The sequence below is a fragment of the Oncorhynchus clarkii genome, chromosome 6, assembly GCF_045791955.1.
Source record: "Oncorhynchus clarkii lewisi isolate Uvic-CL-2024 chromosome 6, UVic_Ocla_1.0, whole genome shotgun sequence".
Lineage (NCBI taxonomy): Eukaryota > Metazoa > Chordata > Actinopteri > Salmoniformes > Salmonidae > Oncorhynchus > Oncorhynchus clarkii.
This window is the reverse complement of record NC_092152.1, coordinates 10728770-10754197: the sequence shown is the minus strand read 5'-3', so window position 1 is coordinate 10754197 and position 25428 is coordinate 10728770. Positions and strand designations below refer to the sequence as shown.

The following is a 25428-nucleotide window of genomic DNA, read 5'->3' as shown; positions in this document are numbered from 1 at the left end:
TGCGCAAAACGCCATGTTGGAAGAAATTGAACTGAAACCCGTCAGAGAGGGCCAACTCGACGGAAAGTGTTTGCCTCCCTTTTTCCATTTTTCACCCACAAAACAAGGCGTTTTTGTATGTAGGTCGATAAGAGTCGAATTTGGTCAACAAAAACATGAATGGTTATTTGCTACGTGAGGTTTATTTGATCGAATATAAGTTTTGTAATGCTTAAATTGTTACGAGTATACTGATATAAGGACACGTGACATTCCGGCAATTTGAGAAAAAAACCCAACTATATTCGGAGTTGTCTATAATGCATATTTATGAAAGTATGCTTGTAGCATTCTCTATTGAATAGAGGCCATTGACGTGAGCAACCCTCGTCGAATATTTAAATAATAAGATTACAATAATGAGATAATCCACCAATCCGAAGAAAGGATAGGCGGGAGCGACACATCCCGTGGTACCGTTTTGTGGACAACGAGTTCCATTGTTAGGGCGGAGAGACGTGCATCTTGTCAGAATATCCATGATCTTTGGAAGCGCTGATACAAAGCCGTGATTTGTTATCCAACGTTTATTTTGATATTCAAATGATTTCCCTATGTTATTTTAAATGATCAAAGAAACATTTAGGATAAACGAAGAAGTACGGTTGATCAGTACAGTTCTAGCGCAAATGCAAGAACGGAATATCCCGGCCCCGTATGCAGGGTATGTTTGTGGATGGGGACGGGTGGCTAATGTTACTTCGGTTAGCAGTGAAACTCGCGAGTAAGCCAACGAAATAGCCTAATCGGTGGCTTCGACCTGCTTTTGATCGATATCAGACGAAATGACAGTGGATAGTTAACTAGATAGTGTTAGGCCATATTTAAAACACTCGGACTGAGAATGGCTGCTCATTTTATATGTTGTTGACATGTTTCTTCGTTTTGAGAAGCTAACTAACGTTAGCACGTTAACGTTAGCTAACTGGTTGTCCTGCTATGCAGCTGGCTAGCGATAGCCGCACTTCCCAACCACTATATAAAAAAAAATATGTCTAAAACAGTGCGCTTTATTATTGTGCATTGGGTTATCTTAGCTAGCTACAGTTCGCTTAAATATTTAGCTAGCTAACGAACGGTAGCTAGCTATTTTGTTATTACTCAGGTCACTGTTGTGCAACGTAGTTAGCTGTAATGTTTATTGCCCGATGGGATAATGCTAGTTGTAACTTCGTTGCACATGCTGTCCTGTAGCAGCGTGTTTGTCAATTTCGTGCATGATGTTTAGGATAAACATCATACATACTGTACACGATGGATGTAGCTAGTTAATAAACATCTTACTTATGTAAGATATTGGTGAAGTACCATAATAACCACTATTCTCTCTTTCAGAAACTCAATTCTCGAAGCAGTGTGACAATTATTTAATTTTGTATTGGGATGCCTTGGTGGACTTCAACTTGGGCAATTGGACTGGAGGGGACACCCTCTCATAGCGTAATATTTTTGCTCCATACAGTAAGAAACAACAACATTTTATAGTTGGGACAAAGTATTTATTCCCTACAGAACGATACGGAGAGGCATACACTAGTGGTTCTCAGGATGTCTATCACCAACACGCCTTCGAGTAATGATGCTTGCCTGAGCATTGTACACAGCTTGATGTGTCACAGGCAAGGGGGAGAGAGCGAGACCTTTGCCAAGCGGGCAATAGAAAGCCTGGTGAAAAAGCTGAAGGAGAAGAAGGATGAACTGGACTCCCTAATCACAGCCATCACCACCAATGGAGCTCATCCCAGCAAGTGTGTCACCATTGGGCGGACTCTGGATGGCCGTTTGCAGGTAGGGACTACACCAATGTCTCTGAGGGGGAAATTTTCCCTAGGTACATATCTTGGGTCAGATTCTCCTCCCCTAATTATAACCTTAATCATTAGTGGTGAAAAACACAAAACTGACCTAAGATCAGTGTCTAGGGGCAACTTCACCATACACCATTGTCGAGGGATCTGCTGTAAGTAGCCATGTGTGTTAAATATTTTTATTTTTTTTAAAGTGAGAGCGTTGTGAGTGAGGATCATGCAAAGATGAGCATAAGGGCATGAGACCTATTAGCACCTCGGGGTGAAGAACATTTTCTTTGAGTTCAATCAACGGGTTTGATCCTGTAATATTCTTCATCCCAGGTGGCAGGGCGGAAAGGGTTTCCCCACGTGATCTACACTCGGTTGTGGAGATGGCCTGATCTGCATAAAAATGAACTGAAACATGTGAAATATTGCCAGTTTGCGTTTGACCTGAAGTGTGACAGCGTTTGCGTGAACCCATACCACTACGACCGGGTGGTGTCTCCGGGTATTGGTGAGTGTACTGATGTCCCTGCCGTTTTGTTTGTGCTGACCTCCTGTGAGTGACAGTTTGAGCTTCTTATCATCGTTGTTTTATTTCACAGATCTATCAAGTTTGCAACTTACCAGCTCCGGTAAGTGACCTCCATTTTGATGGTTATGTACCTTATGACAGCATTCTTTTTTTGTCAATAGCTAGGTTTCCATCCAGTTGGCTACAGACTTTAATTCAAACATAAAAAAATCTGCATAAAAACATTATGCGCATTTTCCCACCAGAGATGTTTCCAGCAAATGGACTTGTTCCAAATAAAATACTGAGCGTGAGGATGTGGGCGCCCATAACACCTTTTGTGGTTCTATTCCCATGTACCGACTAGAAAATGCAAGTTAAATGGGTTTTCATAGCATTTTCAACTCTACTGATGGTTCTCACAAATGTTGCATTTTATATAGTGAGTGTGCCCACTCTGGTATTGGTACGTGCTCTCTAGCCAACAGCGTGCAGATATCTGTGCTCTGTTGGCTAGAGTACACGCATAGCCTACATGAGGAAATTATTATGGACAAAAAAGCAACACTTTTTTTTTGTCAAACGGCAGCCAAGCATCGATGATCATGTCACCAGAATAAGACCCTCGATATTTATTGAACGGAGCTTCAAGCTCTTCTTTCACCACCCTGTGAAGTTCATCAACTTATTTGATCTGTAGCCTAATAAACTGCATGCTTTCCCGACGAGTCGTAGTGGGAGGACCACACAACATGTGACATCGCCTGTTTACTTCGATATGATGGTTATTATATCAATATTTGTGCATACAAATGTTTCCACTGATATTTCACACACACACTTCGTTTTACTGACATAAAAATATACCACCTTGTCCAGCGTATTTTGTTTTGTCGACATTTGAAAAGTTGACCAAAAAATGTTCTGTTTCCATCAGGCCTTTTCATGACGTGTTTTAATTTTTTAAATCCAACATGCACTCGCATAAAGAGATTGGATGGAAACCTGGTTGTCTGTTTTGTTTCTTGTTGACCTGTAATCTTGTCTCTGTGCTGCTCTCAGCTCCAAGCCTGGGACTGATGGTTAAAGATGAATTCGACTTTGATGGCCAGGCCCCACTGCCCACCATGGACGGGGGTCACTCCCTCCAGACCATTCAGCACCCCCCCTCTAGCCGAGGTGGGCCCCCCTCAGAGCCCTTCGGCACCCCTGGCCTGCTGTCCCCCTCTGACGCCAGCACCGCCTCCACCTCCGCCTTCCCCAGCATCTCTGTCGGATCAGGAAGTGAGTGCCTACTCCTCCACTCTATCCCCTCCCTCTTCCATTCCCGCTTCCACTATCTACTCCACCTTCCCAAGTTTATGGCTCTTGGTATCCTCCTCACCCAAATCATTAGAGGTCTTGAGTTATTCGTACCAGTAATAATCCTGGAAAGGTCTTAATCATAGTTTAGGTTTGTGTTTGTTTAGCTACAGCCTGTCTACACAGTTATGGTTGTGGCTGACTGACAGAACTTGTTCGTTTGAGAATCACATCACAGTAATATCAAACTCATCTTGGGATGTAATGGCTTAGGAAATGGAACCTATTTAGTTAACTGGTGGTCACCTGCTCTTCTCCCTCTGATTGGTTATTATGAACTTCCCCCACGCTCTCTGAAATGCATCAAATCAAATGTTATTTGTCACATCCCCCCAGAATACATCTGGTGTAGACCGTACAGTGAAATGCTGAATACATCTGGTGTAGACCGTACAGTGAAATGCTGAATACATCTGGTGTAGACCGTACAGTGAAATGCTTACTTACAAGCCCATAACCAACAATGCTGTTTTAAGAAAATACCTATAAAAAAAATAAATAAGTAATAACAAATAATTAAAGAGCAGCAGTAAATAACAATAGCGAGGCGAAATAGAGGGTGTACCGGTACAGAGTCAATGTGGAGGCTATATACAGGGGGTCCCGGTACAGAGTCAATGTGGAGGCTATATACAGGGGGTACCGGTACAGAGTCAATGTGGAGGCTATATACCGGGGGTACCGGTACAGAGTCAATGTGGAGGCTATATACAGGGGGTACCGATACAGAGTCGATGTGGAGGCTATAAACAGGGGGTACCGGTACAGAGTTAATGTGGAGGTTATATACAGGGGGTACTGGTACAGAGTCAATGTGCGGGGGCACCGGTATTGAGGTAATATGTACATGTAGGTAGTTATTAAACTGACTATGCACAGATAATAACAGAGGAGAGGGGGGGGGGGGCAATGCAAATAGTCTGGGTAGCCATTTGACTAGATGTTCAGGAGTCACTGCTCATTTACTGTGTGTTCGGACAGTCCACGTGTGGGGTTCTCCCTACAATTCTGATCTGTAGGCATCTACATGTATCCTTACAGATGCCACCTCCACCTGGACTAGAAATAGCAGCTTCACGCCCAACATGCCTCACCATCAGAATGGGCACCTGCAACACCACCCACCCATGCCTCCTCCAGGACATTACTGTGAGTCCATGCCACTCTCAGGATGAGTAGAACATGCATTTCATTCTTAGTACACATAATGCCCGCAACTTACTGATGTGGGCCAGGGTTGAAGGGATTAATCATTGATGCATTTATGTTACCCTCCCAGGGCCTGTGCACAACGAGCTTGGCTTCCAGCCACCCATATCCAACCATCCAGGTAAATAAAGCGTGACTCCTGGTTTTACCTGACAAGGTGTTCAGAGGGCTGAGTTATGTCTGGAGGGGAGAGGGGCTGAGTTATGTCTGGAGGGGAGAGGGGCTGAGTTATGTCTGGAGGGGAGAGGGGGACTGAGTCATGTCTGGAGGGAAGAGGGGGACTGAGTCATGTCTGGAGGGAAGAGGGGGACTGAGTCATGTCTGGAGGGGAGAGGGGGACTGAGTCATGTCTGGAGGGGAGAGGGGGACTGAGTCATGTCTGGAGGGGAGAGGGGGACTGAGTCATGTCTGGAGGGGAGAGGGGGACTGAGTCATGTCTGGAGGGGAGAGGGGGACTGAGTCATGTCTGGAGGGGAGAGGGGGACTGAGTCATGTCTGGAGGGGAGAGGGGGACTGAGTCATGTCTGGAGGGGAGAGGGGGACTGAGTTTGGTCTGTTGCAGCGCCAGACTACTGGTGTTCCATCGCCTACTTTGAGATGGACGTGCAGGTGGGCGAGACCTTCAAGGTGCCCTCCACTGGCCCCGTCGTGACGGTGGATGGCTATGTGGACCCGTCTGGCGGAGACCGCTTCTGCCTAGGCCAGCTGAGCAACGTGCACCGGACCGAGGCCATCGAAAGAGCCAGGTACGCCAGCCTCCTAACCACAACTGTGCTCTGAACGGAGGTAAATTGATGCCATTGGCAGAGTATTTGATCACCCCACTGATAATAGCTCTTCTCACTTCCCAAGGCTCCACATCGGTAAGGGGATCCAGTTGGAAGGTAAAGGTGAAGGGGACGTGTGGGTACGCTGCCTCAGCGACCACGCCGTGTTCGTGCAGAGCTATTACCTGGACCGGGAAGCCGGCCGCGCCCCTGGCGACGCTGTGCACAAGATCTACCCCAGCGCCTACATCAAGGCAAGTCCCATTGCCTCCGTCTGCTCAGCATTACCAATGTGTTTTTTTATTTATTTATTTCAAATCCACCCCCTGGTGTCCAAGCTGTGAACTGCATGTAGCGGGTAATAAATCAATTGGTTTTGTTCCCCTCCCAGGTGTTTGACCTGCGTCAGTGCCACAGGCAGATGCAGCAGCAGGCAGCGACGGCGCAGGCGGCAGCCGCGGCTCAGGCAGCCGCCGTGGCTGGGAACATCCCTGGGCCGGGCTCTGTGGGAGGCATCGCTCCTGCCATCAGTAAGCAGCACAACACTAACATACTGCCACAGACACCATACTCTGCTCCTGTTGACTGGTGCAACTCCACCCCAGAGCTGTAACCCCCAGAACAACACATTACTTGTAACACCACTCACACCACTTCTAATAGCCCGTTCCAAAGTAATTTACCAATCGTCTCAGCCTATTGTAGGTCAGTCATTGACGATGCATAGGTATCTGAACTTGTTCTGGAACTCTTCATCAGTGTGGATGTCGTTGAGCCTGAGTTGTGTTCCATTACATTGATACTTGAACTCCTACCTCCCACCCAGGCCTTTCAGCTGCTGCCGGCATCGGAGTGGACGACCTGAGGAGACTGTGCATCCTGCGCATGAGCTTCGTCAAGGGCTGGGGTCCCGACTACCCCCGGACGAGCATCAAGGAGACCCCGTGCTGGATTGAGATCCACCTACACCGGGCCCTCCAGCTACTGGACGAGGTGCTGCACACCATGCCAATCGGTGACCCCCAGCCCCTGGACTGAACCACCAGCCTGACCCCTCCACTGTGAGACTTCAGTATGACAGACCTTGGAATGAGGTGGTAGGTAGAACAGGAAAGACACCCCGGTTTACCGCTTCAAGGAAGCAAAGACTTTTCTCTCTATGGGTCGTTCCTCTTTCTCTTTGCCTTCATAGTGTCCAGTGTGTCCAGATCAGGACAGTTCGGCTCTGACGATGGAACGGGCCACTCATCAATCGCCCTGGTGACCTCAGATTGGTCACTTTTACCAGTGATTCCATCTGGCTAACCTTGTATGGTTATCCAGAGCATAGTTCTACTATGGTAAACTATACTCGGTTTCTTGCTCTGTGAGAAGAGCAGGTAATGGTCTCTGCCACGTCGTTTACAGACAAACAAGCATTTTAAGGCAATTTCCAGCAATACCATAATACATTTTTTGGGGGGGTTTCTTTTTGCATATTTGATGAAAGGAATTATTTTGTCCCTTTTGTTTTTCTTCCTTATCCCCTTGGTTATTGTATTGTCCTGTACTATGGGAGATAAGTGGATTTATTGACTATTTCAGACTAGATGGCAGGTCACTAAGACCCCTTAATTTACATTCACTATGTAAGGGAAGACCAACTTCTGTAGGGCATCTTATTTCTGTTGAATTTATTTCTCCCTTATCTCATGTACATAAATTTAACTGTAGTTCTTTTGTTTTTAAATGCATGTGAATGTTTGCATGAATGGTGAAGTGATGGCCACAACGCCACAGGTTTTTGTGATGTCTTGATCTCAGGACAGCCTCGATAAGGAGGAATCAAGTATGCCATAGACCCCATCAAAGCGTTTGGCTTCGATTTTAAAATCACATAAATCATCATGTCATCAGGGTGAGGCTTCCCTCTGCCACAATGTTGGAGGCTCTTTTCTGTTGTGGTTCTGCACTAACTGGGTTCATGGTGTTCGTGTGCTGTGAACAAAACCCCGTCATCTTGTTTCACCTCCCATGATGCCTCACTGCATGTCACTTTCCTACCATTTCTGGTTTTGCATATTGCTGCACACACACAATCCTCTTGATGCAACTTGTTATAGCTATGATACAGAACTGCCATTTTTATTTCCACTCTAGTTGCATCTCCTGATATGTAATACATTAGCTATCGATTTTGCTGCTAAAATGTAGCTTGCGGTATCCCTAGAGATGAAAGTGAATTAGGATACACTTTTACTGCTGTTTCTCAGCTTTGCTGTTTTGAGAAGTTATTCAGGAGAATAATGAATAGATCATTAAGGAAACCTTCTAAATCTGCATTCTCAAATGTTCAAGTATCCATTTCAGAGATTTATGGGTTACTGTCTTGGATGTTTTGTTGTGATACATTGTCTTGTTGTGTTTCCCTCCCTAAATGTTTCAATTTGCTTTTGGGATGGAAGTGTACTCAAGCTGTGGGTATCACGTTTTTAAGGAATTAATTTGACACGTACTTTAGATGTATTCAACTGCTTGGATATAAACAACCTTAATTGGTTTATGAACAGTGATAGTTGTTGACGATGCCCAATATCTTACGTTGCATTCTTAGGTCAATACACATTTTTTTTTGTATGAATTGCAATTTTACCATAGGATCCTGGAGAAACGAGCTAAATGAGTTGCTGGTAATTGGACAAATAGTAGTTACATATTTCTTTTGTGAACCTATTAAAAATGACCTGATATTCTATTTGGATCTTTGTCTGATTATGACCCATTGAATAATATACACTAAAATAACACATCCTAGATCTGAATGAATGAAATATTCTTATTAAATAATTTTTCTTTACATAGTTGAATGTGCTGACAACAAAATCACACAAAAATTATCAATGGAAATCAAATGTATCAACCCATGGAGGTCTGGATGTCGAGTCACACTCAAAATTAAAGTGAAAAACCAGACTACAAGCTGATCCAACTTTGATGTAATGTCCTTAAAACAAGTCAAAATGAGGCTCAGTAGTGTGTGTGGCCTCCCTACAACGCCTGGGCATGCTCCTGATGAGGTGGCGGATGGTCTCCTGAGGGATCTCCTTCCAGACCTGGACTAAAGCATCTGCCAACTCCTGGACAGTCTGTAGTGCAACGTGGCGTTGGTGGATGGAGTGAGACATGATGTCCCAGATGTGCTCAATTGGATTCAGGTCTGAGGAACGGGCAGGCCAGTCCATAGCATCAATGCCTTCCTCTTGCAGGAACTGCTGACACACTACAGTACATGAGGTCTAGCATTGTCATGCATTAGTAAGAACCCAGGGCCAACCGCACCAGCATATGGTCTCACAAGGGGTCTGAGGATCTCATCTCGGTACCTAATGGCAGTCAGGCTACCTCTGGCGAGCACATGGAGGGCTGTGCGGCCCCCCCAAAGAAATGCCACCCCACACCATGACTGACCCACTGCCAAACCGGTTATGCTGGAGGATGTTGCAGGCAGCAGAACGTTCTCCATGGCGTCTCCAGACTCTGTCACGTCTGTCTCGTGCTCAGTGTGAACCTGCTTTCATCTGTGAAGAGCACAGGGCGCCAGTGGCGAATTTGCCAATCTTGGTGTTCTCTGGCAAATGCCAAACGTCCTGCACAGTGTTGGCCACAACCCCCACCTGTGGATGTCAGGCCCTCATACCACCCTCATGGAGTCTGTTTCTGACCGTTTGAGCAGACACATGCACATTTGTGGCCTGCTGGAGGTCATTTTGCAGGGCTCTGGCAGTGCTCCTCCTTGCACAAAGGCGGAGGTAGCGGTCCTGCTGCTGGGTTGTTGCCCTCCTACGGCCTCCTCCACGTCTCCTGATGTACTGGCCTGTCTCCTGGTAGCGCCTCCATACTCTGGACACTACACTGACAGACACAGCAAACCTTATTGCCACAGCTCGTATTGATGTGCCATCCTGGATGAGCTGCACTACCTGAGCCACTTGTGTGGGTTGTAGACTCTGTCTCATGCTACCACTAGAGTGAACGCACCGCCAGCATTCAAAAGTGACCAAAACATCAGCCAGGAAGCATAGGCACTGAGAAGTGGTCTGTGGTCAACACCTGCAGAACCACTCCTTTATTGGGGGGTGTCTTGCTAATTGCCTATAATTTCCACCTGTTGTCTATTCCATTTGCACAACAGCATGTGAAATGTATTATCAATCAGTGTTGCTTCCTAAGTGGACAGTTTGATTTCACAGAAGTGTGATTGACTTGGAGTTACATTGTGTTGTTTTAAGTGTTCCCTTTATTTTTTTGAGCAGTGTACATTTAGTAAGTACTCTGAGGAGCCCCCTAACATCACCAGACAAGCCCTTTTCCTAGAACCTGAAACAAGGGTGCCTTCAAAACAGTAACAGATCCTGCATGGGGTAGAATGAGAAGATGGCCCGAAACAGTGAGATGGAGAGTTGTCTGGCCTATGCCAGTGTTTCCCAAACTCTGTCTGGGTGCACGTTTAGTTTTCAAATAATCAACTGTATAGTGAAAACCAAAACTTGCACCCAGGGGGGGGCTCAGGATCGAGTTTGAGAAACCGTGAAGTGAGCACCGTGCACAAAAGCCTGCGTGGCATCTGACAACAGAGCAACGGTGGTGTCCCATCCACTTTATAAATACTCCTCATTGGGGTTTATTCCTCACAGCAGATTGATCAATGCCGCCACATTTTCTAGTCCTAGACTGTATGTAGTTGTGTAATTGGCTCCCTGAAGATGTAGAAAGAACAGGGAGCTGTCTTACCAGGCCAGTAGCTGCCACATGTCTGACCTATTTCCCGGCAGGCAAGGTCAGACAGACCTCCAGAGACTGCGGCAGGCAGATCAACTCCAGGGCCCGGCAGACGCTGTGCTAAGGAAGTACATGCCTCTGTGCAGTACAACACACCCGGTCCGGTGCCTGTTGCCTAGCTCCTTGTCTAAATCTAGACCACAGGTGTTTTTTCCCTAGCACTACAAATAATCCATTTGAATCATTAGTGGTAGGGCAAAAACCAAAATGTGCAACCGGGGGCCCCTGGTCTTGACTCATGCCCCACTAACAGTGAGGTAGAAAACCATATTTCGTGGAACTTCAGAAACAACGCCAGCCTATACAGATCTCTAGAAAGTAATGTAACCATTTACTGACTAGGAATGAACATTCAGCAGCCGTTTGAACAATGTACCCTGTAAAAAATGTTTAAGTCAAAATGAGACAGGGTTTTGAATGAAACCATCTTTATTAAGTAATATCAGAAAAATAAAACTCTTAATTCTCTTTACAGCAAATATATAAATCAGTGCTTTGGCCACAACTTAGAAGGCCATTTATCATAAAATATATAGTTTGCTTTAAACTTGACTCAATTTGTTAAATTTATGTCATTAGTCTTCCCTACATATACATAACAGAAGTGTAGTAAAATTAGCAAATTCTTTAACTGTTGGTACAGCATAGATATTTAAGAAGCATGTATTCCATTAATTTGGTAGCGTACAGGTGCAGCTCATGTTTGATCCTTGGCCTTTGCAGTGCACAATGCGGTACATTATGAAAACATGCGTATGTGCACTTTCCCTCAACTACAAGACGGCAGCTAATCGTTTTTCAACACTGGTGAAATATACTACAAGCAAATATCACTGACAGTCTGCAGTACACCGCAACTCACCCTCCCAGTTCTGTACAGAGGAAAAAATAATTATTTGTAAACATTTTAATATATTTATATACAGTATATAATGTAACTTCAAGTGAAATAAAAATAAATGTCTATATTTACCTGTCATTAACAAAATTCCATACACAAAATATAAAGATTGGGGTTGAGAGGTTTAGGACCAATGCATTCCCCAGAAGTTAGAATAACACACCCGAGCTGCATTTACAGTCAGCCCAATCAGATCAGAGCTTTGCCAATAATTGGGCAAAATATCAGAATTCGGCTGCCTGTGTAATGCAGCCTACAGCGGACGGGAACAGGGATGAGAGGATGACAGCCGGGGTAATACTAGGTATCATCTGTCAGCAGAGAAGAGATGGGGTCAGTGCTTGGGCACATGATAAAACTCAAAACGTGAGAAGGCAGATCATATGAAGAGGTCAGGAGGCCGTTAGTCCAATTTAACACACTAGGGTAGGTGTAGGCTAGTTAAGTTCAATGTGGGTAAAAAAAAATACTGGATAATATGGCTGGAATGTCAGGAACCCAACCACCTACATAGGAGCATGAGTTGACCACAACGGAAGACCAGGTCACTACCCAAATGCATCGTCAGTCTGACCTCCTGAAGCGGAAGGTATGGGTTGAGTGATAGTGTTCAATAACATACATGCTTTCTAAAAAAAGGCCACAGGCTTTTTCTATAGAGTTCTATGGTAACACTGCGTGCCCACAAAACCGGTCGTATGTTTCAATTACTTAAGTGAAATTAGGCACGAGTTACTGTAAACAGATCATGTTTTCAAGTTGCAATGGAAAGCATGGCAGTACTGAAGTAGCACGTCCTGGTACTTCCTGTCTGTAAGCACAGCTAATAACAGACAGGGAGAAGTATTTTCTCATATAAAAAGAAAAAAGACTAACAGAAAAATAAAAGGTCCAACTAAGGCCAGGAGAGAAATAAAATGTTATAACCAACTTAAACCTTGATTCAAAGACAGTTGAACACCTAGGATAAGTTCAGTGATCCCCAAAAATGTGATACATTACATTTAAAATAAAAACACTAAAAAAAGGTAGGAAGAGTATTAACATGTCAAAATAAAAAAGTATTTCAGGGAATCCCATTGGTACATAGCGAGTCTGACCAGGAGGACAATACTAGGCACGTGCGTGGACCCACACACCACCCACTCTGCCCCTCTCCCCCAACCAACCCCGTCAGGGCTCAGGGCAGGCTCAGCCGTATGGCCTGGGTGACTGGTGCCTGACACACTGGGCAGATGGCCTCGGGGCTCTGGCAGATGCGGTTGGCGCATTCTATGCAGAAGAGGTTGTGTCCGCAGGGCACCAGGGCTGCGATGATCTCACTCTCCAGGCAACGGATGCATTCCTGGCCTCCTCTGCATGAGTCTGGGGGAGAGCTGGAGCTGTCACTGGAGGACGAGAAGGTGGGGCCGTAGACTGGGAACTTTTGAGACTCTGAGACGCTGAGGGAGACCCTTTGAACCCGCTGGGCCATGGGGTGTTCCAAGGCCTCTTGGAAGGCAGGGGAGAGGTGAGGTGTGCCGGATTGGCTGTCTCGGACAGGGGCCTGGCGACCACCCAACAGCTGGACACCCTGTTCCAAGTGGCTCCACACCACCTGTGGCTGCGGTGCAGGAGCAGCTGTGGTGATGGCCAGAGGGTCAAACCCTGGAGATCCCAGTGCTGCCAGCTCCTCAGACGCCAAGGGGAGTAGAGTCTCCTCAAACCAGAAGCTGGCCCCAACATTGTTGTTATTGTTGACGAAGGGGCTGGTGGGGCTGAAGTCGGCCATGCGGTTCCCCCCTCCGCCATAGTAGGAGTCAGTGGAGCCACTGCCCAGAGAGCTGGAGCTGTCGTTGCGGTAGTTGGCGGTCATGCGCACACCGCAGTTGCTGGTACGCTGGGCACTGGCAGGTGCGGCTGCGGTCGACTGCAGCCACGCCCCACAGCTTCCCGCCTCGAAGCTGACGTCAGTGCCGTTGTAGTGGAAGTCGTTCTCGTCTCCTGGAATCTCCACACAGTTGCCTGTGCGTATGGCAATGTGGGCCTCGATCTCCTCTCGTGCTCGGTCCACATTCTCAGGCATGCCCGTCACCTCAAACACTGGCTCTTTGTCTCGGCTAGGAGTGACAATGTAAGTGTGTGTCTGCTGTTGGATGCGCTTGATGGTCGCCCCCTTGGGCCCAACCACCAGTCCCACCACGCGGTAGGGAACACGCACCTGGATGGTGGTTTGACCAGGTAGGGAAGGTGCAGCAGGTAGCCCTGGCCCTGCTGCAGCCATCGAACCTGCCTTGTTCCGGGAGGCTCGGATGAGGGAGAAGTGCTCAGCCGCCGAGAGGATCTCCCTCTTGGCCATGACCACATCCTCCTTCCGCCCTGTCACCACGAACACCGGCTGCTCCCCTCGCACTGGGGTCTTGATGTAGGTGTTGGTCTTTGCTCGCAATGCCTTGATCTTGCAACCTAAGAAAAAAAATAATAATACACGTTGGAAGGGAAAACCTCAGACATTAATCTTTATCCTTATAATTACAATCTTGATTTCTTACTATTGTGAAATCTGAGATGACTAACAATTCATAGCTAGATGTCTCGCTGTAGATAGTGTTAAGTCCAATTTATACATTTTGTCATTTCCGGTTTCCTCATGGTTTAACTCCACCATTCCCAGTCCACCATTCCCCACAGAGAGAAATAGTAATGGCGTCTTTTTGTAGGCCTATGAGGAAAACGAATGGCGTTTTTCGATAAACGCTGAAACAAAGGTCTGTCGGAAACAGACTTAGATCTTATACGTTGTGTTCTTTGAGATCATCAGCTAAAGTCACTAAGAATTCATGTAATAAAAAACACAAAGGCTTCATAATTCATAAAGGTCTTGTTAACTGACTGCTATTAGCTCAGATCAAAACGTATAAGATTTCCTAAACCGGTGATAACCTCAGACTTTATTTTCGGCGTTTTTTTCCAAAACACCATTCTTTCCCCATGTATTTTCCCCATAGGGATGGCTGAACGAACCAGGGACTGCTAACTTATTTCCGGGTTTTAGGACTACAAGATGGCGAGGTCTATAACAGATGCAGACAAACTATTTGCCAAACATGTTTATTTGCAGTCCAGTCGATACAAAAAGTTAAGCGGATCAAAAATGTACACCATCTATGAAAAGACAATTTGATAGATTGCTAGCAAAACTAAAATCGCGGTATATTACACCGATTTGGTAGCGATAGCTTGCTAGCTGATGTGGCATGGTAATCAACAAAGGCAAAGCAATCATTTTGGGTGCTAACTGGACAAAGCAAAGCTACCTAGGTTCGATAATTAGCATACCATGAAACTAGCTAAACGTAACTAACTAGGTAGCTAACTACTAGTAACTAGTTAACTTGCAATCCAAATATGCATCAATCACATGGCTAGAGAAAGATAGCTAGAATCAACATAACGATATTTGCTTTGCCAGTTACCCAACTCTGAAATGTGGATTTGAAGTTAGCATCAGTTAGCCAGCTGTTTGTTTCCAAATTACATTTTACAATGTCAATTAACAAACTGGCAACATACATAAAAAATGTAACTCTTGCCGAATCAAGCTAGCATCCAACATACACGTCTGGCTAATTAAAATAAATAATACTAGCTAGTTTACTCACCTTGTCTACCGACAATCTCGGCAACATGTTCTGAGCTGGGCACCGAGACACACTCTGTTGTGTTCACACTCTTCCTCCGCATGAGCAGCGATGTCTCAACTTCATACACAGGCTCTCCATACACAGGCGGTAAAATCATCATTCCCGTAGCCTGTTGTAGTGTGCCGTGGTCAAACTCATTGTACAGCAAGAGTGTCTCGGGCGTATCCAATCCAGGTAGCATAACAGAGCCTAGTCCCGAGCCTTGGGCCTGCACAAGCGTCTTGTTGAAATCATCCTCTCCCAACACGTCTTCATTGGCTCTTTCTTCGTCCTCTTCCGTCGGTGTCGGATGGTGGTGCTGTATAGGCTGCAGGTCCAGCACGGCACCAAGCACATTGAAATGAGAGACCGGGCGTGGATGCAAAAGGCTCTCGGGTTGTTCCGTGTGTCTGTAGTGGTCATCCAGGCCTATGTCGGCGAATGCATGCACAACTAGTGGCGGGATCTCCGGCTCAGTTTCCTCGGTCTCCAACAAAGATGTGCTACTTGGCATTATGAAATTCTACCAACGACGTTATTTAACTAAATTAATACCACACGTTTAAATAGTTAGTTACTGTGGTCTGTAACTATACATTTATGAAACAGTTATTATTAAAAGTAGCGCCCGCGCCAGTTTTACTTTGTTGTGTTTCGTCTTTTCTTCATGCACCTCTCTCAGCAGCAGAAACGGTTCCGGGACTTCTCGCGAGTTTATTCAATCTTCTTCTTGTACATTGTAGCATTCCGGACGACTGGACGATATTTTGCTGCCACCTGCAGTTGGGAAGATCGTTAAAATATTGAATTGGATATGTCTGATTTATTTGTTTCTTCCTCAAAACTATGCACAGATCATCGATCCTCAGCATTCCCCTACATAGCAACTCATGAAATGCCATTGCATGGAATACGTTGTCATTCAACATTTTATTTAGTCTTATCTATAAATTATTACTGCTCTATCAAATCACATGGGCTGGGAGCATCACAGTGACTGAGCGTCATCAAGATGCAACTGCATGACACGTGTTAAACCGCTAGATGGCATCATTGTTCTAAATAAAGGGGTCCCTCCGTTTGATATTGCCTTCCAATGAGGTAACAAACAATTATCCTCGTAATAGCTGATACATTACAGAAGTTAATGTTTTGATTTTTTGCATGTTAGGTTCAACCACGGTGCGATAATGAACAGCTTTTAGAATCATTGTAAAGTTCCATCTCCATAATCCTTCCATTGTTTAACGGGTGAAACGCGACTCCAAACTGGCGTAGTCTGTGTCTAAGCAACGACGCACAATAACATTGTAGCACCGAAAATAAATAATATTTTTTTTGCTCCATTAGGATTTTTTTTTTTTTTTACTAACTCCAAATTACCGAGGGAAACGACAAAAACGACGTCTACGAGGATTTAATTTGACATTTTACCGAGTTGTTTTGTCTTCGAGTCATTCCTGGTGAAAATGTATGGGCGCGCTCCTAGAGTTACCTACCTCACCGTGGGCAGCACCACGTCCGAAGTTGGGCCAGGATCATACGAGGTCATTCAATACAAAACCAAAAAATCAGGTAGGGTTGTTGATGTTTTCAAAAGGAAGTTTTAGCAGCGTTTTAGGAACAAGCTCGCAAATTGTCATAATTTGTCCGTTTTTTAAATGAGTTATTATGACTGTTGCTTATCTGAAATCCATGTAGGGCAGGCCTATGGCTAAAGTGCTGTTTTGTGTTTGAAGTAGCCATATTGACGCAAAAGGTAGCCTTTGTTACATACATGCACAATTTGTGATTAATCCAATATTTAATCATGTTGATCTCAGATTCATAAAGTAGGCTGTTCTTGAAAGCAATTGAAAATGTAATATATATACTGTTACAAGTTGACAGTGTATAAAATATGTTCAAAGTATGTGTATAGGTCTATATCCATTGACATTTGTCACTGTTTTGCAGATGGCTATGCTCCGTTCCTCTCACTCTCCAAACGGCCCTCAATGTTCCACAGGTCCAGCAATGACAAAGCCTTGCCTGGACCGGGACAATACAACAGCTCACATAGCAAGGTAAGTCATGGATGCATCCATCCATCCAAGTGTGAATTGAATTCACTTGTCTTTCTAGCAGTCTTGTCAAATGGGTCTGAAGAATCAATGCATTGGGTTCAATTTGATTCCCAAGCTTAGATAATCATAAACCAAGGTGACATTGATCTGAACCTTGTAGGATAACATTCTGGGAGGACAAAGTCTAAAGAATCGATCAAAGCGGTTTGATGAGGTGGTGTCAGAAGTCCCGGGCCCTGGAACGTACAACGTCCGGCAGGCAGCAGGAAACACACAGAGGGGAGCTGAGAGTGAGCCTCCGGGGAAGAGACGGACTAAGGTGGTATGTGTCCCTGAGGTGTATTCACTAGAAGCAAACAGGCCCAAACGAAGAGGTACCTACCTGCATTTGTCCAATAAGAAACACTTGTTTTCATTGCAAAAAAAGTTTTCCACTGCGAAATGTTTTGCTACGGTGTGCCCTAATGAATACACCCATGTACTAGCCTAAGCTATTCCATCTTAGCACACTCTGTGACATACTGCAAAGATGAGTTGGGAACCATCCCAACTTGTCACTGCACATATTTTAAGTCTGTACAACAACATTTTTACTCAAATCAAATGATGCTACTTAAACCAGATGATGCAGAAGATGTAGAAAAAAAAGCCATTGAATAATTTCAGTCCCACGCTATCATCTGTGATTTTTTTTAGTGCTTCCACACCCTCTTAGACATTGTGTGCTTGTGCTACAGACTTCTGGATTTGTCTATTTCTTCAGCATTTGCTGATGCCGACCGTTGATTGGGGCAGGTGTTTGTGAGAGCAGTGTTTGTGAGACGGATCCGAAAATGGTTCTTCTTACAAAACCACAATATGAAAAGCTGAGACTCTCTCAAACATGCACATGTAATTTGTTTTTCTCTATGACGCCTACAAGAGACACGAGTGGTTAGAATGTAAGAGTAAGGGTTTGTCGCCCAGGACATAGTGTCTATAATACTGTAATAAGCTCATATAGTTGCTGTCACAAATCCATACAGTTGTCGCTGAGTAGTTGGATATTCCTTTCCCACTGAGTAAACAATTTCTGTCTTTACAGCAGTCAAATAAATACATTTTGATCAGGTTTTTGCTTTTGTCAATAAAACTCATGACTGCAACTGTTTATGTTAAGTTGTTTTGTATTCTACTTGTAGCCCTGGTTGTCCTGAAAAGACGAGGGTACAACACTTCAATGTACGGCTAAATATGAGGGCAGGGGAAGCAGATACATGGAAGTAGTGAATTTCATGTTTCCCATTCAGGAAGTGGCTGAGCATGTTAATGTGTTTCTTATGTTGTGTATTCCACTAGTGGCTTCGGGGTGTTCCTACTCGCCTCAAGTTCCTGCCACAGCCAGACATTCCTTCCATCCCGTCACCTGGGCAGGCCTTTGGCTATGAAGACAATGGACAGGGATTTCTTTGCAAGCAAAAGGCACCAGAAAAGGATGATACATTAGGACCTGCTTTCTACAACCCAGTGGTGGTAAGAGAGGAGCACAAGCACGCACACACTCACACACACACGCTCACTCGCTCACTCGCATGCTCGCTCGCTCACTCAAGTTATGACAGTGAGAGTGGTGAGAGTAAATTCATTAGTGAGTGAGTGTGTGTGTGCGTGTGTTTGCACTTACTCTGTGTGAGAGAGTTCCATTAGCAGCAGCCGATCTAATGCACCAGTGGGCCTCTTAATTTGCCCGAAAACTATTTCCATAGCTAATGATCGGAGCTCCACAAAGCACCTTGTTCATTTATTCTGGTGTCAACAAAGAGGACCATTAGTAATTATTCTTCAAGTTATATTACAATATTCACTTAAAATAATGCACCGCCCACTGGTCTGGCCTTCAATTAAACTATATTTAATTTGCTAATGACTAACCAAGTCAACAACGTCCTTGAGGTAGGTTATATCAACACTCCAGGCTGATAGAAAGAGATTAGTCAGGTAGGTTATATCAACACTCCAGGCTGATAGAAAGAGATTAGTCAGGTAGGTTATATCAACACTCCAGGCTGATAGAAAGAGATTAGTCAGGTAGGTTATATCAACACTCCAGGCTGATAGAAAGAGATTAGTCAGGTAGGTTATATCAACACTCCAGGCTGGCAGAAAGAGATTAGTCAGGTAGGTTATATCAACCTTTGAGGCTGGCAGAAAGAGATTAGTCAGGTAGGTTATCCAGGCTGGCAGACAGAGATGAATCAAATAGGAATTATATCAACACTCCAGGCTGACAGAAAGAGCTCAGTGATTTAGGGTTATCAAGAGTGCATCAATTAATTCCTTTCTTCCTCTCCCTCTCGCTCCTTGTCTTTAAGGGCTTTAAATCTCCTGACTGACATGTGTTTTTAACCACCAAGTGTATCAGGTCATGGAGTTAAGTAGCTGTCTAATGGCATTCTTTCAGAATAGGGAAAACTATGCTGATAAGACTTGTTTGGGCACCACTGATCTATTGGGTGTCTGATGAATAAACCTTTTTTTCTCCTAACTTCAATATGCATCACAGTGTACAATTAATTTCAAAGCAGACTAAGTTACTTATATCCTGAGTTGCTTTGCTTTGCTTTAGGAGTTAGTATTTTGGTACCATTTTGTTAGACGGTATTTTTTGTTAAAGATAAGTTTGTAGTGTTCGCAAATTGGATGCAGCTTGTGTTGTTGACTGACATATTCAGTTACTGTTCGTGTGTCGCTGATTGAATTCAAACTTGCCATGTCATTCTGAACCCAAGAATACTTAGAAAAGGGCTGCTCATTTCCAGAACTGACTTTATTGTCATGCCTGTGTGTTAATAGCCCCTGTGCCATATCTCAAATGCCAGAGTAAAAGTGAGGGAGGTTGTAAAGGAAAGAGATTACTGGTCGCTGAATCTCAACTGTTCTGAAATACACTGACATTTAGTGGAAATTCATCATCCCATCTTAAAGAAAGCTAAGCAAAAAACACCATTCTAAAATAGAAACAACCCCCCCTTCCATCGTCACGGTTTTATTTCCACAGGCAGAAACCAGCTTCTCTCTGAAGTACAAAGGCGTCCATTTTGGGAAGATGACAGGGAAGCGAGGCGAGGTGAAGGGAGAAGAGAGCCCTGGACCAGGGCAATATGATCCTGAAGAGTGAGTGCTGTCTGCCTGTCCTCACATCCAACACTTCACTGCTACTAAACACGCCTAGCCTTCTCCATTCCAGTGACTCAGATCCATAGGACCACGGCAGTCACACATCTACAGTTGAAGTCGGACCTTTACATACACCTTAGCCAAATACATTTAAACTCAGTTTTTTCACAATTCCTGACATTTAATCTTAGTAAAAATTCCCTGTCTTGGTTCAGTTAGGATCACCACTTTATTTTAAGAATGTGAAATGTCAGAATACTAGTAGAGAGTGATTTATTTCAGCTTTTATTTTTGGGTAGCCTTCCACAAGCTTCCCACAATAAGTTGGGTGAATTTTGGCCCATTCCTCCTGACAGAGCTGGTGTAACTGAGTCAGGTTTGAATGCCTCCTTGCTCGCACACGCTTTTTCAGTTCTGCCCACAACTTTTCTATAGGATTGAGGTCAGGGCTTTGTGATGGCCACTCCAATAATTTGACTTTGTTTTCCTTAAGCCATTTTGCCACAACTTTGGAAGTATGCTTGGGGTCATTGTCCATTTGCAAGACCCATTTGTGACCAGGCTTTAACTTCCTGTCTAATGTCTTGAGATGTTGCTTCAATATATCCACATAATTTTGTCATCTATTTTTTGAAGTGCACCAGTCCCTCCTGCAGCAAAGGACCCCCACAACGTGATGCTGCCACACCCGTGCTTCACGGTTGGAATGGTGTTCTTCGGCTTTCAGGCCTCCCCCTTTTTCCTCCAAAGATAACGATGGTGATTATGGCCAAACAGTTCTATTTTTGTTTCATCAGACGAGGACATTTCTCTAAAAAGTAAAATCTTTGTGCAGTTGCACACTGTAGTCTGGCTTTTTTATGGCGGTTTTGGAGCAGTGGCTTCTTCCTTGCTGAGCTGCCTTTCAGGTTATGTCGATACAGGACTAATTTGACTGTGGATATAGATACTTTTGTCCCTGTTTCCTCCAGCATCTCCAGCATCACAAGGTCCTTTGCTGTTGTTCTGGGATTGATCTGCACTTTTCGCACCAAAGTACGTTAATCTCTAGGAGACAGAACACGTCTCCTTCCTGAGCGGTATGACGGGCTGTGTGGTCCAATGGGGTTTATACTTGCATACTATTGTTTGTACAGATGAACATGGTACCTTCAGGCATTTGGAAATTGCTCACACGGATGAAGCAGACTTGTAGAGGTCTACAATTTTTTTTCTGAGGTCTTAGCTGATTTCTTTAGATTTTCCCATGATGTCAAGCAAAGAGGCAGTGATTTTGAAGGTAGGCCTTGAAATACATCCACAGGTACACCTCCAATTGACTCAAATTAAGTCAATTAACCTATCAGAAGCTTCTCAAGCAATGACATACTTTTCTGGAATTTTCCAAGCTGTTTAAAGGCACAGTCAACTTAGTGTATGTAAACTTCTGACCCACTGGAATTGTGATTACAGTGAATTATAAGTGAAATAATCTGTCTGTAAACAATTGTTGGAAAAATTGCTTGTGTCATGCACAAAGTAGATGTCCTAAGTGACTTGCCAAAACTATAGTTTGTTAACAAGAATTTTCTGGAGTGGTTGAAAAAACGAGTTTTAATGACTCCAACATAAGTGTATGTAAACTTCTGACTTAAACTGTATAGGCAGTTGGTACAACAGGATCAAATTCTCTGAAATGTGCATTCGTTTCCCTCTTTATCGAAATCCACTCAGGCCAAATGACAACACGGGATATACGCTCCACTATTCAGTCATTTTTGCCTCCAAAGTAAAATTAAAGTCTTTAACATTGTTTACAATGCACTTCCTGACAGTATTATTGATGGTGAGTGAGAATGAGTCTTACTAAGCACTTTTGGATATTGTGAGCATCCTCCCGACATAGTTATTTGAAAGGCTTCAACAGCTCAATAGTAGGGAGGGCACCTGCGTTCCCCCAGCCATCACATCCCCCACTCTCTTCAATTGAGCTTGGCTTGGACGTGTAAATCAGTCCTCTCCCATCCTCTCCCATCCTCTCCCATTCCCAGATAGATGTGATTAACAGGGTTGGAAACGGCCCGTAAGTAAGCATTTCACTGTTAGTCTACAGCTGTTGTTTACGAAGCATGTGACAAATAAAATTGGATTGGATTTTGACAGGGTCATTTGGAGATGATTGACAGGGGAAATAAATCCTCCCTCCTAAAAGCTTAAGAGCTGCTGACAAATACACTTCCCATTTCCTCCACCTATCCCACGTCCGTCTGCAGGTATTCCACGACGGAGTACGAGAACGTCAATGTGAAGGGGCAGAAGAGTCGGGCCGAGCTGGTCGTCCCGCGCTACCACGAGATTGTCACCTTGCAGGAGGAGAAGAAGGTAACTCCTTAGGGGATGTGTCCATACCAGTGATGCCACGTCGCCATACTGTAACAACCCTAATCATCGTCAGCACAGTGACACCTCTAGTCTCCCTCGTCCCTCTTTCATAGTGCTACTTGATACTTGAGCATGAGACTTGGAGTATGGTCCACACCTAGACTAGACTGGAGGAGCAACGCTAAGCATGTTTGAATGCACTGCGTTGAGAATGAGAGGGAGTGACCGGAATGGGGGGGAAAACACTACTGGTGACATCAGCTTCCTACCCTTTCTCAAAGGGCCTTTTGGGGCTGAGGGGGGAGTGTGCTGTCTGTTCAGCGGACAGCTTTAAGGTTAAGGGAGCCTGAGGGAGGGAGGGAGGGAAGGAAGGAAGGAGAGAGGAAGGGAGGGAGAGAGGAAGGGAGAGAGAGAGGAAAGGAGGGAGGGAGAGAGAGAGATAGGAAAGGAGGGAGGTAGGAAAGGAGGGAGGTAGGGAGAGAGGAAGGGAGGAAGGGAGGGAGAGAGGAAGGGAGGGAGGGAGGGAGGGAGGGAGGGAGGGAGGGAGGGAGGGAGGGAGGGAGGGAGGGAGGGATGATAGGAGGGAGAGATGATAGGAGGGAGGAAGAGAGGATGGTAGGGAGGGAGAGAGGATAGGAGGGAGAGAGGTAAGGAGGGAGGAAAGGATGGGGGCATGGAGTAAGCACTCCCAACCCTCTCCTAGTGAGACAGTAAGTCAGCACTGTGCCAATCTAGAAGCTCTGGAAGGGGCCTTAGAGTGTGTTCCATCCCTGCTGGAAAGGAAACTGTTCTCTCCTAGTCCCATAAAAAAGAGGAGCAGGTCTCCAACAGCAACAATCCTCAGGGACTGGAGTGTTGGAGTGTTATTCTTCTCTTCAAGATCATAGAAAGATATATTTTTCAATCTCAGATGAAACATTATTTTCATTAGTCACAACAGCTATGTGTTTGCATGTTTTTTTTCTGGAATGTCTCCAGCCTTGTTCTGGCTTTCCTCTCCTCTCCTTTCCTCTCCTCTCCTCTCCTCTCCTTTCCTTTGCTTTCCCTATCTGTGTATTCCTCCCCTTCTCTCCCCTTTTCTCCCCTTTTCTCTCCTCTCCTCTCCTTTCCCTTGCTTTCCCTATCTGTGTTTCTTCCTCCCCTCTTCTCTCCTCCCCCTCTCCCCTCCTCTCCTCTCATTTCCTCTTTTTTCCTTTCCCCATGTCTTTCCAGTGAAATGCTTATTTTATGCGTGACACTGTCGTGTTCTACTTTCAACTTCCTGTCTCAGTTATATCATGAACCACTAGAGGGCATTCAAGCTTCACATTTGGACGGAGCTTGTGCACTACCTGCTAATACAATGTGATCAGTGTTCCTGCACCCTGCACTGTATACTGTCATTTCCATTTCAATTCAGTCAATTCATTAATGGGAAAATTCACCAATGCTTTTCAAGGAGAAGGGTAAAAAATGGCATTAAAATTGAACAGACCCCAGCCCCAACCTACGAAGACCTCTCTGTAGGTCTACTTATGCCCATGGTTTATTTATTTATTTTACCTTTATTTAACTAGACAAGTCAGTTAAGAACAAATTCTTATTTTCAATGGCGGCCTAGGAACAGTGGGTTAACTGCCTGTTCAGAACGACAGATTTGTACCTTGTCAGCTCAGGGATTTGAACTTGCAACCTTCCGGTTACTAGTCCACCACTCTAACCACTAGGCTACACTGCCGCCCCAAATGGCAACCAGTTCCTTTTATAGTCTCACTGATGACCAGAGCCCACAGGACCCATATACAGGAGGCTGTAGGATTGGATGTGCTGGCTGGAGGTATTCTGCTGTGGAACGTAGGCAGTGACAGTCTTTAGTTGACCTCTAAAGAGTTGGCAGCAGACTTCTAGAAACAGAAGCTGCACGCACAGCGACCACATTCATTCTTCCAGACATCATTATTCCTCACCGCTTCCAATGTGTTTGCCCACCAAAGAGGTGTGTGTGTGTGTGTGTGTTTATATGTGTGTGTGTGTGCTTGCTTAGTGTACAAATTTTCCTCTGAGTGTATGTTTGCTTACTTTGTGTGCAGCTTGGTTTCTCAGTGTGTGTGTTTATATGTCTGTGTAGAGGACATGTGGGACTCTAATGGTCTCTACATCATGTAGCAGTGTGGAGGACATGTGGGACTCTAATGGTCTCTACATCATGTAGCAGTGTAGAGGACATGTGGGACTCTAATGGTCTCTACATCATGTAGCAGTGTAGAGGACATGTGGGACTCTAATGGTCTCTACATCATGTAGCAGTGTGGAGGACATGTGGGACTCTAATGGTCTCTACATCATGTAGCAGTGTGGAGGACATGTGGGACTCTAATGGTCTCTACATCATGTAGCAGTGTGGAGGACATGTGGGACTCTAATGGTCTCTACATCATGTAGCAGTGTAGAGGACATGTGGGACTCTAATGGTCTCTACATCATGTAGCAGTGTGGAGGACATGTGGGACTCTAATGGTCTCTACATCATGTAGCAGTGTAGAGGACATGTGGGACTCTAATGGTCTCTACATCATGTAGCAGTGTGGAGGACATGTGGGACTCTAATGGTCTCTACATCATGTAGCAGTGTAGAGGACATGTGGGACTCTAATGGTCTCTACATCATGTAGCAGTGTGGAGGACATGTGGGACTCTAATGGTCTCTACATCATGTAGCAGTATGGAGGACATGTGGGACTCTGATGGTCTCTACATCATGTAGCAGTGTGGAGGACATGTGGGACTCTAATGGTCTCTAC

The 25428-nt window shown here is 44.9% G+C and overlaps 3 protein-coding genes across 3 annotated transcripts in view; 2 read left to right on the top strand and 1 right to left on the bottom strand.

Moving 5' to 3' along the window:
- Window positions 1-472: 472 nt before the first annotated feature.
- LOC139410605 (SMAD family member 4b) lies at window positions 473-8416 on the top strand. Its single transcript, XM_071155913.1, has 11 exons — window positions 473-703; window positions 1375-1827; window positions 2172-2346; window positions 2438-2467; window positions 3409-3630; window positions 4750-4857; window positions 4988-5038; window positions 5480-5663; window positions 5770-5938; window positions 6076-6214; window positions 6511-8416. The coding sequence occupies exons 2-11, from the start codon at window positions 1588-1590 to the stop codon at window positions 6720-6722; spliced, it is 1530 nt and encodes a 509-aa protein (XP_071012014.1). The 5' UTR covers window positions 473-703; window positions 1375-1587; the 3' UTR covers window positions 6723-8416.
- A 2497-nt stretch (window positions 8417-10913) lies between these two features.
- LOC139410604 (RNA-binding protein MEX3B) lies at window positions 10914-15758 on the bottom strand. The gene is made up of 2 exons (XM_071155912.1): window positions 15045-15758; window positions 10914-13848 (listed from the first exon to the last, which is right to left on the bottom strand). The coding sequence occupies exons 1-2, from the start codon at window positions 15577-15579 to the stop codon at window positions 12584-12586; spliced, it is 1800 nt and encodes a 599-aa protein (XP_071012013.1). The 5' UTR covers window positions 15580-15758; the 3' UTR covers window positions 10914-12583.
- A 776-nt stretch (window positions 15759-16534) lies between these two features.
- LOC139411902 (sperm-tail PG-rich repeat containing 2) overlaps window positions 16535-25428 on the top strand; it is an 82640-nt gene continuing 73746 nt past the window's right edge. Inside the window, exons 1-6 of the mRNA XM_071158654.1 lie at window positions 16535-16640; window positions 17022-17131; window positions 17292-17453; window positions 18470-18643; window positions 20169-20284; window positions 22540-22648. Coding sequence (XP_071014755.1) covers window positions 16535-16640; window positions 17022-17131; window positions 17292-17453; window positions 18470-18643; window positions 20169-20284; window positions 22540-22648 — 777 coding nt within the window. The remainder of the gene's footprint in view (window positions 16641-17021; window positions 17132-17291; window positions 17454-18469; window positions 18644-20168; window positions 20285-22539; window positions 22649-25428) is intronic.

Excerpts from the sequence above, each read along its gene's own strand:
- LOC139410604 (XM_071155912.1), bottom strand. The coding sequence starts at position 15,579 with ATGCCAAGTAGCACATCTTTGTTGGAGACCGAGGAAACTGAGCCGGAG. Across the intron at positions 13,849-15,044 it reads CGAGATTGTCGGTAGACAAG|GTTGCAAGATCAAGGCATTG; the intron begins GTGAGTAAACTA and ends TTTTTTTCTTAG.
- LOC139410605 (XM_071155913.1), top strand. The coding sequence starts at position 1,588 with ATGTCTATCACCAACACGCCTTCGAGTAATGATGCTTGCCTGAGCATT. Across the intron at positions 2,347-2,437 it reads GGTGGTGTCTCCGGGTATTG|ATCTATCAAGTTTGCAACTT; the intron begins GTGAGTGTACTG and ends TTTATTTCACAG. Across the intron at positions 6,215-6,510 it reads AGGCATCGCTCCTGCCATCA|GCCTTTCAGCTGCTGCCGGC; the intron begins GTAAGCAGCACA and ends CCTCCCACCCAG.